A 16,756-nucleotide genomic window follows, 5' to 3' on the forward strand; every position below is an offset into this window, starting at 1 on the left:
CCAACAGCCCAGCCCACCGTCCCCACCATAATGTATACACGCTACTCCCCCCCCCCCCCCCACCCCCCCCACACACACACACACTGACAATTTCCTACTGTTACAATCCCTTGCACATCCTTTCCATGTTTCTATATTTAAATACACTTGGCACTTTTACAATATACTTGTTTTAAAGTACTGTCATCTGTTTGTATGTCTACCATATTTTATTGTACATTTTAATATGCTTCTATTTTTAAATGATGTCTCGATTATTGCACTGTGTTCATTGTTCATTGTTATGCACCATTGACCTAGTAAAATTCCTTGTATGTGTAAGGTACTTGACAATTAACGGTCTGATTCTGATTCTGAACACCGGTAACAAAACCAGTACCAAAGCCAGTACTAACACCAGTACCAACACCAGTACCAACACCAGACACATATTCCAGAGGAACACTGAATTAGAAAACAAAAGTAATACAATTGATAGATTAATGATTAAAAGGCCACCATAAGTTCACCTAGAAATAAGACCAATACAAAAGACAATAAATATGTCACACAAACACACATCTTCGTTTTACAGCTATGCATAAAAGATGTTGTAAAGTGTTTTTGTAGAGAAACTGCATCCTTAAGTGTTCACCTGACCTTTTACTAAAACTAACAAAGAGCAGCCTTCAAACTGAAGTAGGGTATAAAGTCACGATTCCTTCCTCCAGTGGTGGGCCGTCAGGGCCTGCAAGGCCTTCTCTGCTGGCCTAGACAGAATCACAAAGTTGTAGCTATTTTATAATTTAATCATTTTTCATAAATACACTACATGTATTATTATTTATAAAAATATTTTTCCCATTATCTTATTTTCTCATTGCACAGCTACTGTCTTCCTCAGTTGCTCTGCTTCCAGTGCAGCTTGTTTTAAGTAGAGCTTTCATCCAATCAGATCTCACCTCTGTGTCTCTAGGTAAGAACAGAGGCAGAGGCCTGCAGACTCACAAGTGAATCCATGTGCAGTTTAAGTGAATGGGGACGATATTGTTGATTGTCATAGTGTTCAACCAATCAGATCTTTAGTTTGACATGTTGGGCGTATTCTTTGACGTGTCAGAGCCTGCTAGCTGGTCTACAAGTACGTGATTGGTCAGTGGTCTAGCATGACATGTTGGGTGGTGACAATCCCAATATCTGCTGCCTCTGTGGAGCGGACATTTTCAGCCTCAAACGTATTCAAGAAATACAACTGGGGAGGCTCGACTGTCTTCACTGGCGTCCACGAATGGAGAAGGACTTCTTACTGGAACTAAAATGCACGGATGTACTGAACAACCGTGAGATTAAACTCTTTATGAACAAAGAAAGGAGCATGGACTTTGTCTTTAAATAGTGAACAGCAGCTCTGGTAAGTGAACTGCTTTTGTTTTTACATCTGCAGTAGCTTTAATATGCTTCTTTATATATTATTATTTGTACAACTAGTTTTTATGAAGATTTTTGTTTGGTTTTATATGTGATAGGAACCATTGTTACATCCAATGTTGCTCTGGGGACACATTTAGTCGGTGCCAGTGTTGCCAATTTGGCGACTTTCTCGCTAAATCTGGCGACTTTCCAAACCCTCATGGCGACTTTTTTTGTCAAAAGCTACTAGTGACAAATCTAGCGACTTTTTCTGGTGTTGTTGGAGACTTTTCTCGTGTTTTGACTCTGACACAAAAGCACGTACCGTTCTGCACTGAACGAGCAGCGGGTGCTGCCGTGAGCCGCCCCAAAGCACTCACAGGCGGTTACTCTCACAGCAGCCTCACGGAGCAGTCCCAGCTGCAGTCAGAGCAGGAGGCGTATTCATGTATCTGCACTCTGCAGTTAGTGTATTTATAGGTGTTGAGCTTAATTTTTACACGAAACAAATAATAACCGTAGCTGTGGCGTCATAATGAGGTGTTTCAGCTGCAGGACAGCAGTGAAGGCCCAGGTATAAAATGCACGGCCCGCCACTGCCTTCCTCCAATACCCTTTTCTGAAGACTCAGGAGCTAAACCAAGAACTAGCCTTTATTACAAACCTTTAAAGTTTCTATTATTGGCAAAAATGTTGTTACCTCACATAGATGAAACACAAAACAGCACTCGATACAAAACTCTGATGTAAAAAAGTACAGACGTGAGCAGGGTCATCCTTAAATCAGAGGATCGGTGGTTCGATCCCCTGTTTCCCTAGTCCAGGGGTCGGCAACCTCACGAGCCACATGTGGCTCTTTAGCCTATCTGTTGCGGCTCCCTGAGTCTACATCAGGGGTCCCCAACTGGCGCACCGGATCCGGACCCAGGAACTAAAAACCGATAGATAATTCGGAATTATACATATTGGGCACCGAGTTTAAACTTTAACCGGCGCCTCTTATTCAGCTGTTACGGCACTTGTTCGGCGGTGCAGGAAACACACCGACCAGTGTATTGCAAATCACACCACTTGATGCAGCTCAGCCAATCAAATATGAGTATTCTGACAAGTTTCCTGACTCGAGCGAGGTTTACACACACGTGACAAACGGGGCTGAGACGAGGAAATAGAAAGAAGAGCAGGGAAATTGCGCCAATCGAAGATGTTATGTCACATGACGTTCTCCAAAAAGAGAAATGTGTTTCAGAGAGAATATAATTCATGAGCAAGAATGAACAGAATCTTATATGTTAATTCTTCCCACAGGCAGTTAAATCCTCTACTCCTGTCAAGCGCTTTTCCCTGCAGGTGGCTGATCATGATTTTCAGCCCCCGCCCTCTGTAAACTATCCATGGATAAATCCAAATAAAGAAAAGTCACAGAGGAAAATAGAGAGTTTAACTCTGCGTGGACGTATTAATTTGCTTTCACTGCCAACGATGCTGACTTACCTGTATGCTTCCAGAACAAGCACACAGCATTTGCTGAAAAGTGTCACGCTGGAGATGAGCGAAAAAGAGCGATTTCTCAACTGCTGCAGCAAACTCTCCTCTTCATAAGAGTTTGATATTGTTATATCAGGTAAAATTGCAAAGAAATGTCAAGAATTGTCTTTATTCTTGTTCTATATTTTCATAAATACAACAAACTATAGTTTTTGTATATATAATATAACTATATATAACACTTTATAAGCTGTGATATCAAATAGCTTTTGCGTCTCCAAACAAATTTTATTTGGTGGAAAATAGGGCAAAATGGCTCTTTGGATAGAAAAGGTTGCCGACCCCTGCCCTAGTCGCATGTCGAAGACACTTAACCCTAAAATTGCTCCTGTAGTTCTGCCTACGATGTGTGAATGTGTGTGAATGTTAGTTAGTCCTGATGAGCAGGTGGCACCTAGCATGGTAGCCCCTGTCATCAGTGTATGAATGAGTGTGAATGGGTGAATGATGATGTAGTGTTAAAGCGCTTTGAGTGGTCGGAAAGACTAGAAAAGTGCTGTTCAAGTACAAGTCCATTCACCATTTACTATTCATCTTCCTAATATTAAATTTCAGATAATTAACAGCACATCAGCTGACGAATATGTCAACCTCGACAGTATAGGTCTACATCTTTTTAATTGAAACACTCAAACATCATTTGTTTGTTTGTCAGACCTCATTTATAACTAAGTTGGAATTCCACTTACATGTACTACAGTCTATGTGGACGTATCAGTTGTCAACCTCATGGTTGTCAACTATATTGCGTTTCAAATACCCAAATCATTCTAACTATACTGAAATTGTATGTTTGGGTATGTGCAGAAAGTGTAAACATGTATGTGTGTGATCCTACCTGTTCACCCCGTCAATGCACTTGCCCTGATTCAAACAGGGAATGTTAGCACATTCATTGATGTTGACCTCGCAGTCATGGCCCTGGAAGCCGGCCATGCACTCACACGTGTATGTAGCGACGTGGTCTCGGCAGGTGGCGCCGTTCTGGCAGGGAAGCACCTCGCACTCATCGATCTCCACCTCGCAGTTAATCCCTGCAGGGCACAGAGCGGGCATGGCAGCGGGCCAAGGACTCAGATACAACACAATAAGACTGGAGCTGCAGACGGACAACAGCAACACAGACTAATGCTACTTAAACAAAAAAAAAGCCATGCAACTTCTGTTCATATAGTTACTGGCATAAAAGCTCAATCCATCTTGCTCTCTATACAAAGATAACAAATAAAGCATATATTTGTACTGACTGAATTAATCTCTAACCAAAGAAAAATTTCCTTTAAAGATTTAGTGTTTGTCTGAATCATACTGCTAAAAATTGGCAAATTTAAAGTCACTGAAAGTTGCCACAAAATCCTGGATAAATGCAAGGTTAGCATAAAGGTTCGGCTGTGGCTCAGTGGTGGAGCATTTTCCAATCTGAAGATTGGCGGTTCAATACGGACTGACTGAACTACAGTATGGTAGGTTAGGAAAAGATCAAGGTTATGGCAAATGAAGTATGGCTATGGCATAGCAGTTTAAACACAAAAAAGACTGTGGTTACAGTTTTAAAAAAAAGTTAAGCATAAATTCAGGTGTCTGACACAACACGCATGCTGGTCAAATGTGCTACACTAATCCACTACCCTGGTCTTCAGACTCTTACATTCTGCTTCTCTAAATAAAGGCCACACTACCTCCTATATTGGCACTTCACATTAGTATTGGCGCTGAATCATCCAATATGGACCTAATTCATACAGATAATGGGATTGACAAGACAAATTCACGCAGTCTCTTGAGCACTATCTTACCCCAGATGTTGTTGTGTCTCAGTTAGTATTAGTAATTAAATTAAACACACATTTATCGCCGCACAGCTTGAAGCTCCGGTTCTTAAATGAAGAAATTTGAAGAACCACATCGACCGCTACAAAGTCATCTCAGAGTAAGAGGCTTGTGTCCGGGCAGAGATAGGTCATAGTGTGTTTGTTACCTTGCTTTGCTTTGTTCTAAGTTACTGTATTGTTATAACGTGTTATTGTTACGGACCGCAGAGTTCCGTTAGTGCTGTGAAGAAACTACTGTTGTATTCCATGCTGCTGTAATAGTGTTGTGTTGAATCAGTCACCGCGAGTGAAGTTGGGAACTGTAACGAACAGTTAAAAGACCAGAACCGCAGCTGAGTTTCGGGTTTCTGTGTGATAGAGAAATAGTTCCTGTATTTTACTGCGGCGGTGAGGTCTGCCTTGTTTGGAGTGTTACTTTTTTCTCTTCCTTTCTTTGTCTTTTTGTTTAACTAACCCCACACACACACTCTCACACACACATATAGGTTTTGCTACTCATCTCAGACACACGTGGTGTGTAAACGCGGCCTCTATCGTGGCCCCCGTTTTTTTAGTTTTTAGTAGAGGTGATCAAGTACAAGACGACATTCGCCATTTTGGTAGTCCTATCTATCTTCTGCCATTTCTGTAGTGTAAACACCATTTTGATAGTTTTCATTCCAAAATGCGATTTTGTAGTCTTGTGTGGTCACGAGACTGCATCCGCCATTTTAGTAGTTTTGTTGCTTCTCCCCATACACACACAATACAATCTCTCACCACGGATTGTTTTTTGATTTTAGATAGTAGGCTCGTATTTGTATAGTATTAGTTGTTTTTAGTTTTAGATATCATTTTACTTGATCAATGTTATTAGAATTTAATAAACTCTGTTATACTTTAAAGAGCAGCTTTCTGCGCTTACTTTGTGCATGTGTGTTGTGATAATAGCTGGATATCCTGGACTGTGCTCAAATTCAAACCTTCATGTTTCACTCTGAATGTGAAATAGTACTTTGACTATTGACATTTTGAGTGAATACTAATTATGAGACTTTATAGTTTGGTTATTGGTTCCTATTCTCAGGGTGGTGCCCCGTTATTATTAATATTAGTTACTAATCTTATTGATGTTAATAATTGTATTAATGGCAATAATTTAGTTTTGATACTGATAACCAAACACGCTCCTGCCAGTATTTAGGTAGAAAATCGTATATCTCCTTCCAACCTCTCTGTGTAACAAGTATCACTATTACACAACGCTTAACTAGAATGAGCTCCAGATCAACTAAAGCAGCCTGAACATGAAGAACATAGGAAACTATTGATGAGAGTCTATGGAGCAGAGCTGCATATATGTTTAATAGTCAAATATATTTATATTAAATGTCAGATCATTAACAAGAATCTCTGATCCAATAACATGAATTCCTCATTTCAATATCCCAGCCAATCTTAACCCTGACTTACTAAACAGCGGCTCACCTTTGAAGCCTGGAGTGCAGTCGCACCTGTAGTGATCCACCTCATCCAGACATCTGCCATTATTTTGGCAGGGTTGAGAGGCACACTCGTTGATGTCCAAGTCGCAGTGGAAGCCTTGAAATCCAGGCACACAGAAACACTGGTAGGCGTTAACCCCGTCTTTACAGATGGCTCCATTCTGACAGGGCTGAGACTGGCATTCATCTATGTTTTCCTCACAGTTCCTCCCTTGGTACCCAGCAGCACACTGGCACTCGGGCCCAACGTCAGGGACGTCCATACAGGTGCCAGCATTCTGGCATGATATCTCTGAACAAGTGGTGACGTTATTCTGGCAGTGCTCCCCTCCCAGTCCCAGGGGGCAGTGACAGGAATAGCCATTTACTCTGTTGACACAATTGGACTGGATACCTTTGCAGGGGTTGCTCTGACATTCATCTACATCCTGAGTGCAGTTGAGCCCTGTGAAGCCGTCCAGACAGTGGCAGGTGAACTCGTCAGTCCCAGGCTTGCTGGTACAGTTGGTGCAAGGCGCCATGATACAGGCGTCATACAGCTCATCACAGTTTTTGCCCATGTACCACACCGGTCCTTTGGGGCAGAGGCACACATAGTCACCCAGGGAGTCGAGACATGTGGCATTATTGTTACAGGGAGATGACAAACACGTGTCTGCTGCAGATGTGCACAGTAAGCCTGGAATGGAAGACAAAATTGCAATTAAAGATGCAATACGCAACACTTTGCATATAACAAATCTGTCTTTCTCACAAGCCGGATTCCCAAACAGGGATGGAGAGAGGTAGTACCATACTACCAAAAATGTAAACATTGCATATTTACCTTTGTCTTTCCCAAATTCAATTCATGTTAAAGCCCTATTCGGCGATGCAAATAGCACATTGACTCCCCTCTGCCACACAAACGTGCTGGTGATGATGGTAGCAACAATGGTAAAGACAAGAGTGCTATGAAAATAAACTTAGAATTCCAAGGAAAGGAAAAACACCAAGGTAAACCTTTTAATTGACAAGTGACCTCAATTTCTGAAAAATACCACTAAAACACCAAAGTAGTTTGAGCGTAATCTCCAAAAACACTGATAAACTCACAGATTACCCCTTTATATTCTGTTGAGTCAATATGTCCCCATGAAGGGTTTATGGTTTATGTCCATATATATATACTGTATATATATATATATATATATATATACATACTTTTTGGATATATGTTTATATTTATATTGTACATATTGTTAAATGTTTATACCTACATCTGGTTTTTATTTTGCTGCCCTTTTTTATTTTTTATATATATTTTTATTTTGATTGTTTATTGTAAATTTGTGTACGTACATCGAGAGCCAAGTGGAAACCGGAGTCAAATTCCATGTATGCGTACGCATATAAAGCTGATTCTGAATATGTAATGGGACGTACTTAAAAAGCCTGCCATGAAGGTACACAACTGTGAAAGAGAACTTCAATATACTGTAAGTGAACTGAATACCTGTTGGCTAACACAGTACACCGCCTTTCCTTTGTGACCTTTAGCTGCATTGCCCCCTGGATTATACAGTGGGCTACTACAACTCTGACCTTTAGCTACCTTTAAGTTCACAGCAGATGGTGTTAAAAGCAAACGTATTACATGCAGCTGTCAATGTTGTCAATGAAAGTTTTTCTCATTACTGTTTGTACACAGTTTGTACTTCAGACTGTGATCTATAGAACAATAGTGATATTACTAACCTGAAAAATGCAAAAGATGGTTGAGAGTTGAAAATAACATACTTTCTGGAGGGGTACGACCTGTTTACTTAAAGGGCCAGTGTGTAGGATTTGGTGGCATCTAGCGTTGTGGTGGCAGATTACAACCAACCGAATACCCCTCCGCTCACTTCTCCCTTTCCAAGACTGCCGTAATGTGAGTCAAGTGCATAACCGTGGTAACACTGTTCATCTTGCTCAGAGACCATCCATACCGTAATAACTTTACTTTAGGAGAAACAGAAGTCAGACGGCGGCTGGCGATACCATGATTTAACCCTCTGCGGCTCACTTTACCGCAGTTTCACAAGTGCGTAGAGAGCTACAGTGGCCTTCAGGTAACGTGAAAGCACGAAAGGCCCTCTCCAGAGCCAGTGTTTGGTTTGACCGTTCTGGGCTACTGTAGAAACATGGGGTGCTAAGTGGCAGATTCTGTGAATGTAGCTATAAGGGCTCATTCTAAGCTAATGAATACACAATGATTCTTACTTTCAGGTGATTATACACCAATGAAAACCAATCTATTTTTGCTAATAGATCCCTGAAATTGCTAGATACTGGCCATTTAAGCCACCATTAGCTAATGCTCATAATGGATCAAGTAATACTGTAGCAGCAAAGCCCCTAAGTGTATTGACTTGCATGCATTTTATAGATTATAAACTCAGCTTTTCAAATGGAAGAGGTAGATTGTGTCCATTTTTCTTTCAAAAGTTACATAGTCTGGCTAAAAATTCTTCTCTTTCCATTCTAAGGTAGAAGAACCACAAGTATGTCAACCAAGTCTGACGTCTTTCCCCCTGTGTCTCCTACGAAGGTGCTCGATTTTCCACCACAAAGGCATTAGAAATGCATGGAACCATAGGATGCTTTGGATAAAGTCATCATCAATGTGCACCTCTGCTAGCAAGTCATCAACAAAAACATCCCAGTATCAATGTCTATCATCCCTGCAACACCTGCATCTCTCATTTCCCACTGCATCCACTTCAACACCTCCAGTTCCTCTCACATGCATCTGTGATCACGTTCATCTGCTCCAACACCAAGTCTCCCCTCCTCACATCAGTCTCTCACCTCTCCTCCGACCATCTTTTTGCTTTCCATACCTGATAGATCGAGAGAACAGCTGTGCTTCTTCTGTTCTGGTAAAAAGACCCGCCTAGTGTTAATAACCAAAGCTGTCAGAATGAGGTGCAGGGAAAAGGAATCAATCCTTACTTCGGCACAGTGGTGCTTTGAGCTTAATGCTAACATAGCCATGCTCACATGATCATAATCATAATGTTGCAGGTTTATGCCAGTGGTGGACCAACCGACCGACAAGCCAATATTGTCCAGCTGTTTTCTCGAAGCATTGAAAGTCAGATTATTCTAGTGCACACCTGAGATTCACCCAAAACTAATTTATATCTTTCAGTATTACAGATTACCTGCAACTTTCCCTGCTGCCCACAAATGTAGGCGTTGCTTTTTATACACAATTCAATTCAAGAACTTTATTGTCATTGTGGAAGCATAACAAAATCTCCTCAACCTGAAAGGGTGATGTATTTTATTAAAAGACCTCACACATATTTATAAGAAATAAATACGGCACAAATTAGATGAAAAAATCTGTATAAATATTAGCGATAAAAAAGTTTGAATCTGTGCAAGTCCAAATATATATACACAACTAACCAGTGTGCAAACATCAGCAGTTGCAGCAAAAGCACAGGTGCAGTGTGGCAGCACATCAGTCTTCTCAGACTGAGATGTCTGAGTTCTGCGCCACAGCTTTTAGAAAACAACACGAAGCTGTGGTGAGGAGCACAAAGCATCTGCGTCTGTGCGCACCGCCATCTTGCCTCTCATTTTATTAAATGCAACTGTAGAGCATGTGACACTTCTGCACAAGGAGCAGTGATACAATTCAACAAGAATGTATATGGAAGTGTGAACATACATTGACATTCTGTTTTTTATTTTCTAAGAACCATGAAAGTTTTGACAGCGATGGGAAGAGATTTATTTTCTGTGTTAATGCAGTAAATCCCTCAATGCTACAGAATGGGTTAATGGATCCAGGTGTGATGGTAAAGGTGATATTTTTGTGCATGTTTCTTACTTCTTATCTCAACCTCAGCTGGGATGTCTTGTTCAGAAGTGTAATTTCCTCTGTCTTGCATCACATCCCTCTTTTACCTCCCTCTGTTGGCTCTCACTTACGTTTTCTCACTGTGGCTCTCTTTGGCCTCCCTCGTCAAAGAGAGCCAAGATGCTTCCCTGCACCGGCATGCAAAGCTCAGTCAGAACCATGCCCTTTAACCTGGCTGCCTGTAATCTCACAGAAGGCTGACAGAGACAGTGAGGGTTTCCTCACTCTTCACCCCTCCATCTAAACCCAATCAGCCCTTCACACATTCCAGGGAGCTGATACCAGCACCCCCTAGCCCCTCCCCCCGTTACTGAGCACTTCATAGATCATGGTTATGGCCAGACAGGGTTGATTCCCGGCACTGAGTGGTACCAGCGTCTCAGTTCAACAGTAACGCTGAGCAGAGCCTCTGACTGTAAGTAGGTAGAAGGATGTCAGGATCAACTGCTCTCCGGAGACCTCACAGAGTCTCCTCAGAGGGGGTGTGCTCTAACATTGCTTCAACTTGCTTCCTTGTTATATTAAATGTATCTGCAGGTTTTGAAAAATCGAACTCTAAAATGAATCTCAAAACGATCAGAAAAGCAGGAAAACCAATTCATCTAAGTATGAACACACCGAGACATTACCAAGGTTCAGGAACATCAACCCCAACTTTGGGTTCAAATATCTACAGAAGTACCGTTAATGAAGTCGTAAATTATGAGGCTAATAGATTAACTTTGATTTCTCATTTTATACGGGGAACGAACGGCTGACTCCTGGTTCAGATGTTTGTTGGACTTATCCACCTCCCTCTCCCTCCGGCCCTTGGTGGGTTTATACTTCCTCATTCATGATTACGCGCATAACATATGAAAATATATCATAGGATGCCTACAAATGACGGCACACTGTTATTCGTAGGTATAGCCTGATTATTTCGTGCCGTCAGTGGCCCCTGTGATGAATGAGATGTTACCGTGCTTCTCCTCAGTTCTGAAGAAGTGCAGTTTGGGCTAAATGTGATGATGTCTATGCTGCACGTTCATCTATCAGACTCTGGCTCAGGCTTCCTAGTCAGGTTATTTCATCTGTTAGATAAAAACTACAGTGACCAGCGGCCAGGATATTACTGAGTGTTTATAATACCTGTGAGACGTTTTTAATTATTCATGTCTTCAGTGGAAACCAATGGGCTCTGGGCTGAGAGACACAGACAAGGATGTCAAAGAGTAGTTACAAGGCACCATTAATAAACTATTGTTGACAATAAGAAAAGTATAGAATAACTACAAACTTATCTTTGAAATATTTCAAAACCTAAACAAGTCACATAAGCTTAATTGCAGTTTTTCGTTTTTGGGAGAATCTGTGTATTCTCGCAAATAACTCTAACAAATTCAGTTAATGACATTAAGAAAATGTTACGCTGAATGAACATATGTTATTAAGACAATTTATACTTTTTAAGAACCTCTGCATGTCTTAAAAAAGCTGATTCTAATAAGATAAATATACTCTTAAATGAGATAAGACTTTTCCATTCTTGACAGGTGCCAAAAGCGAGAGAGAACAGGTCTCCCCGAGTCACAAAGACAGCAACCCAAAGTCAACAGCGTCTCGCTGGAGGGCAGAGGAAGCAGCAACGCTATGTATCACAGAGAACGGGAAGCCCCTGCCTAACGCACAAGTTGGGCTCAGAGGAATTTTATTGAATCACTACAAGAGACCAGCAGCTCTGCCTCAGTTCATCTTTGTGCTCCGAAGGCTTCACAGCAGGTGGCTGCTTTGTTTTATATAAAGAAAATGCACAAATCCTCTCTGAATCAGTCACAGTTACACACTGAGTCAGAGACGCACATGCTTTTGTCTCCCGTGTGAGCTGCTGCAAAGACTGCTTCATTTCTAACACAATATTTTTGTCTATTTTGCGTTTTTTAGTTTTTTTTGTAGTTATTGGACTAGACATTAAGCTCATCACTGTGTGTTTACTCGGGTATTAAGAGAAAATAGTCATTTCTAAGAAGTTAGTTTTCAGCTGCTCACTCTCAGTAACTTGGTGTAAATGCCATAGATGTGCTTTTATGTACTTTTCTTGAAAGGTAAGTCTGTAGTCATGCTCTTCCATCCCTGTTAAGCTCCTCTTCATCATCACATGTACTCTGCTTCCCGTCAGTGTTTCTGGCTGCTATCTTTTGCTTTAAATCCTGAAGAGCTCAGAGTGCCAGGTCTCTCGCCGTGCTCCTTAATACCCGTCACTCCTTCCATTCAAAGCAAAGACAAAAAAAGCTGTGTAGCAGTGCAGCCGGACGCTCACAGCGTTACCATGGTGAGCTTCAACAATGCCGCCCTCAGCCAATCCCAGCTGCTGGTCCACCAGCGTTACAACCAGCTTCAGACGCTTCATACGAATGAAGGTCGCGGGAAAAACGGGTCAATAGGGTTTCATAAGGTTGTGGGGTCGACCAATGACCCCCCCCTCACAGCCACACACACACTCAGACACACCCCACTACCAGCAGAGTCATCACACAAATGAGGGAGTCATAAGGAAGCTACTTACATCCTCTCAAATTATGAATCAGGGAGTTGTGATTAGTGGTATGTCTCGAAAACTCACATAGAAACAGGAATCACTACACAATTTAGTTGTAAAATTTTTTTTTTTGCTTTACAATTAACAGTAACCTTTGATGCTGTTACTTCATAAATTGGAAAAACAGTGACGTTTCACATTTTTGTAAGTTCAGCTGACCTGTCCATCTGAAATACCCACCAGGTAATGGTAGCAATTAGAGCATATTCATTGGACGTGTGCCGAGTGAACATTGTTTATATGTTCCCTACATTAAGAGCAACATGGTTTGTTCCAGGAACCTTGTTGGAAATGATTAAAGCACAGAACCATGAAATAAAGGGTTAGCAACCCATCAGGTACTTTTCCAGGATGCTCCTGTAGTGGCTGTAAACACACATATCAATATATCGCCACGCATGTGCGCACACACAAACTAGCACACATTCTGTGCACTTCACACAAGTAAGGCATACAGACTGTGGATGTAATTGTAAATTGTTTGTTTTCCCCCTAAAAGTGCCTTACAGCTCCTACTCAGATGTTTGGCACACGTGTATATGAAGGTGATGTGCACATGTTGAAGCCTTACCCAGTTTGAACATCATCATGGTGATCAGCACCGTCCTCTGACATCTGGACCAAACTCTTCCAAACTCCATGGTAAAACAGGATGCTGAGGTTTCAGTCAGTGTCAGTGTCTGCTGTCAGTCCACAGGTTCTCCATCCGGCACACTGCAGCGCTCCATCCAGGCTGCTCCAAGTTAGCTGCTGAGAGAGAGCTCCAGCGCCTACATCCCTGACCACAACGACTCTGGGTCTGAGTGTGTGTGAATGTGTGTTTGGGATTGTGTGTGAGTCTCTCTGGAGACCAAGCTGGGCTTGAGTAAAGCAGAGTAATCGCCCCAGCGGAGAGTGAGGGGAGGAAGACATGAGCTGGAATGCTGGATTGGACTCATTCAACACTGGCTTATTTTTTTTTGCATTTACATGTTTTCAGGAACTACTCGTTGCACACACCTGCATTTAAATCCAAAGTGACACCAATCAATCAGAGAGATGCTGGGATTTCCAGGGCTGCAACTTACAACTAGTAACTTGATCACGAGAGCTTCAAGCAGCTGATTAAGTTGCTGATTAATAGAAGAATTGCTTGGTGTGTAAAATGTCAGAAATGACTGAGTCCATGGTGATGTCAGCAAACAAGTAGGGATCAAGATACACAGCAATAATTATCTAAACGTGTTGGCAATCGATTAATCAACTCATTGCTTCAGTACTGAACATTTTCAACAACAATTACTATTCTGAATCATTTAAGATGCTTAAATAAAGACATACTACATTTTCTCCTGGTGATAACAAACTAAACACACATTACATGATTTATTGGAGAAATAATATTTGCGATGTATAAAATAAGAGATGAATTACAAATCAAATTGAATGAAATTAACCAGTGCCAGATGAAGACTTCCTTCATGTCAAATATGTCAGGGGCATCAACATGTCCTTTGTATACTCATTGAATTGTCCTGTATCTCCCTGTGCCATAGTCTAAAGGGAAACGTGTTACTCCGACAACTTCCATGAAAACAATGTATAAAAAGAATCCCTCACAATCATCCCTTGTGATCTACTAAAAGTGTTTGGCGTTGAAGATCTACAGGCTGCATTCATTCAAACCAGCACCTTCCTGTGTGGATGTGATTATTTGTGCTTTGGAACAAAACGTCCGTGAAGGAATCAGAAAATAACTTTTTATTCTTCTGATTCACGGCTTTGGTCTCACCAACGAGTCTCTCTCTCTCCCTCTCTCCATCCCTCTCTCTCTCCCTCTCTCTCCCTCTCTCTCTCTCCCTCTCTCTCTCTCTCTCCCTCTCTCTCCCTCTCTCTCTCTCCCTCTCTCTCCCTCTCTCTCTCTCCCTCTCTCTCCCTCTCTCCCTCTCTCTAGCTCCTGGATGACGGGTAAACTTTGAATGCTGTGTTTACAAGCAACAACTGAAATGTGACTACATATACCTTTAATAAAGGGTTAATTAAACTGTCATCCATAGCAATCTTAAACATATTGATTTTACCACTAACCAAGTAACATTATTTTTATAAACTGTATTAACTATGAATCATGATTTATCATTTTTAAATTGAACAACTAAATATAAGACTATAAACTATAAGAAGTCCTGGTTTTGCCTGATTTACTGACGATTGACTACTTTGGAGGAAATTCACCAGCATTTTTTTTTCAGAAAGTGTAACGTTCTTGAACGGAATACAAATCACAAGACACTGAACTCCAGGGTTCATGTCCTGCATCCTGAATGTGGTTAGAGTCGGTTAAGGCTAAACACTGAGAAGCTTAACGCTTCCTTTGTGTCTCCGTTGATGTTTTCAGCGTTTAATCAAAACAACTTTTTAATAAAGTAGTCTAGTTTTACACTTTCAAGTGCTGGTTGTAGATCAATGAATTGTTGCTCCCCAGTTCACTCAACTTGCACCCCCACCTTTGGGAGCTTACCCAGCACCTTTCTGGTTGGTGGAGGCCTCGATGGTAGGTTGACGAATGCCTTACTCACCCCCACTCCACCTTCCACTCCCACACGCACTCCCATCCCCAGGCCCTGATCCCAGCGTCAGGCTTAACTCCAAACTGCTGCGTTCACAACAACAAAAAAGTTTAATTAAACACTCAGTGAGGAGGTGGGTTAGGGGGGGCGGGGGGCGTTCAACAAGCGGCATGCAAATGTGTAAAGTAGTGAGTCACAGCAGCTCCACATTCCTCAGTGACTGGCTGCTGAGCATTAAAGCAGCAACACAATAGTGAAACAGACAGCAGGCTGACAAGGAGCTCAGCCAGTTGTCTGTTTGTCTGTCTTTCTGTCGAGGAAAAGTGAGGTACAAATGTCATTAACATATACTGTGCCATGTTTTCCCTGAACTCAGCTCACTTTAGATGTGTGGCTCCCTCTGATCATCGGTCTTATGACACAACATATAGAGAACATTGTAAATAGAGGAGTAGTGGCCTGTTCCAGACCTCTTAATTACGCCATCTCCGATTTATTGGAGACCGCTACGGCCTGCATGGAAAGGGTCATGACTGGTGCTAATGATGGGGGTAAAAGAGCTAACCTACTGCTAGCGAGCTTTTTTAATAGCATGTTTACTGCTGGCAATGAATTTGACAATTCTGTTTAATGCATTTATTTATGTTACGATAGATAGGTTGCAGTAGGAGTTGATCTTTTACAATGCAATGCTTGTCATTCTGCTAAGATGCCATTGATCTGATTCATAATCATCATATGTTGTGTTTCCAGGCAGACAATCTGAATAGAGTTATTGGAAGTGTTTTGTTGGGTGTCAAAAGGATAACTACACCTTCAACTTCTGCTAGAAGAACTCTCCCTCCAAACATATCTAAAGGAAACACTGCAGTGCCTGTTCAGAGCCATAACTTCATCACAGTTGTTGAGAATCGCTCATCACTCGTTCTCACAGTAAAGAAAAGTTCAGTTGTACTGGCAGTATATCCAGCATGCAGCAGCAAAAGTGAACTGCAGTCTGGATGACATAATTGACTCAACTTGCGGAGCGCTGAAGCCCCGGCCCCACTGCTGCGCAGAGCGCTGCTGATCGTTTATACAAAGTTTATTTATATTGAACTTGGTGCATATCCAAATTCCATCAAATCGGTAGAACATCTAATGAACAAGATTTGTGAATGACACATACACACATAAACACATATACACACATCCATACAGACAGAAATTCCTTGATAGTTTTATACAGCTATCGGCCACATATTGGGTCATTTAACCTTCATATCTACACATGTCCATGTGGTTGTGGTTGTGTAGAGGAAAAGAAGTTCAGACCAGGCCAGTTGATGAAGTCTAAACTAATGTTCCCCAACTCTATTGTTATTCCATACTTAATACTGGTGTCCAGATGATCTTTGAAGAACAATGAGACAGAGTTTGATGCAATAGAGTTTATTCTTCAAACAAAGAACACAACCCGAGCCATATAATACCAACGGGGC

At 41.5% G+C, this 16,756-nt stretch overlaps 1 protein-coding gene across 1 annotated transcript in view; it reads right to left on the reverse strand.

Annotated features, from left to right (window-relative positions):
- Positions 1-13,536, reverse strand: part of LOC116399572 (protein crumbs homolog 1-like) — a 31,895-nt gene extending 18,359 nt beyond the window's left edge. Inside the window, exons 1-3 of the mRNA XM_031876814.1 lie at positions 13,298-13,536; positions 6,237-6,932; positions 3,776-3,971 (exon numbers count right to left, since the gene is read on the reverse strand). Coding sequence (XP_031732674.1) covers positions 3,776-3,971; positions 6,237-6,932; positions 13,298-13,367 — 962 coding nt within the window. The 5' untranslated portion in view covers positions 13,368-13,536. The remainder of the gene's footprint in view (positions 1-3,775; positions 3,972-6,236; positions 6,933-13,297) is intronic.
- Positions 13,537-16,756: the final 3,220 nt, after the last annotated feature.

The sequence above is a fragment of the Anarrhichthys ocellatus genome, unplaced genomic scaffold, assembly GCF_004355925.1.
Source record: "Anarrhichthys ocellatus isolate YVR2014 unplaced genomic scaffold, GSC_Weel_1.0 scaffold116, whole genome shotgun sequence".
NCBI lineage: Eukaryota > Metazoa > Chordata > Actinopteri > Perciformes > Anarhichadidae > Anarrhichthys > Anarrhichthys ocellatus.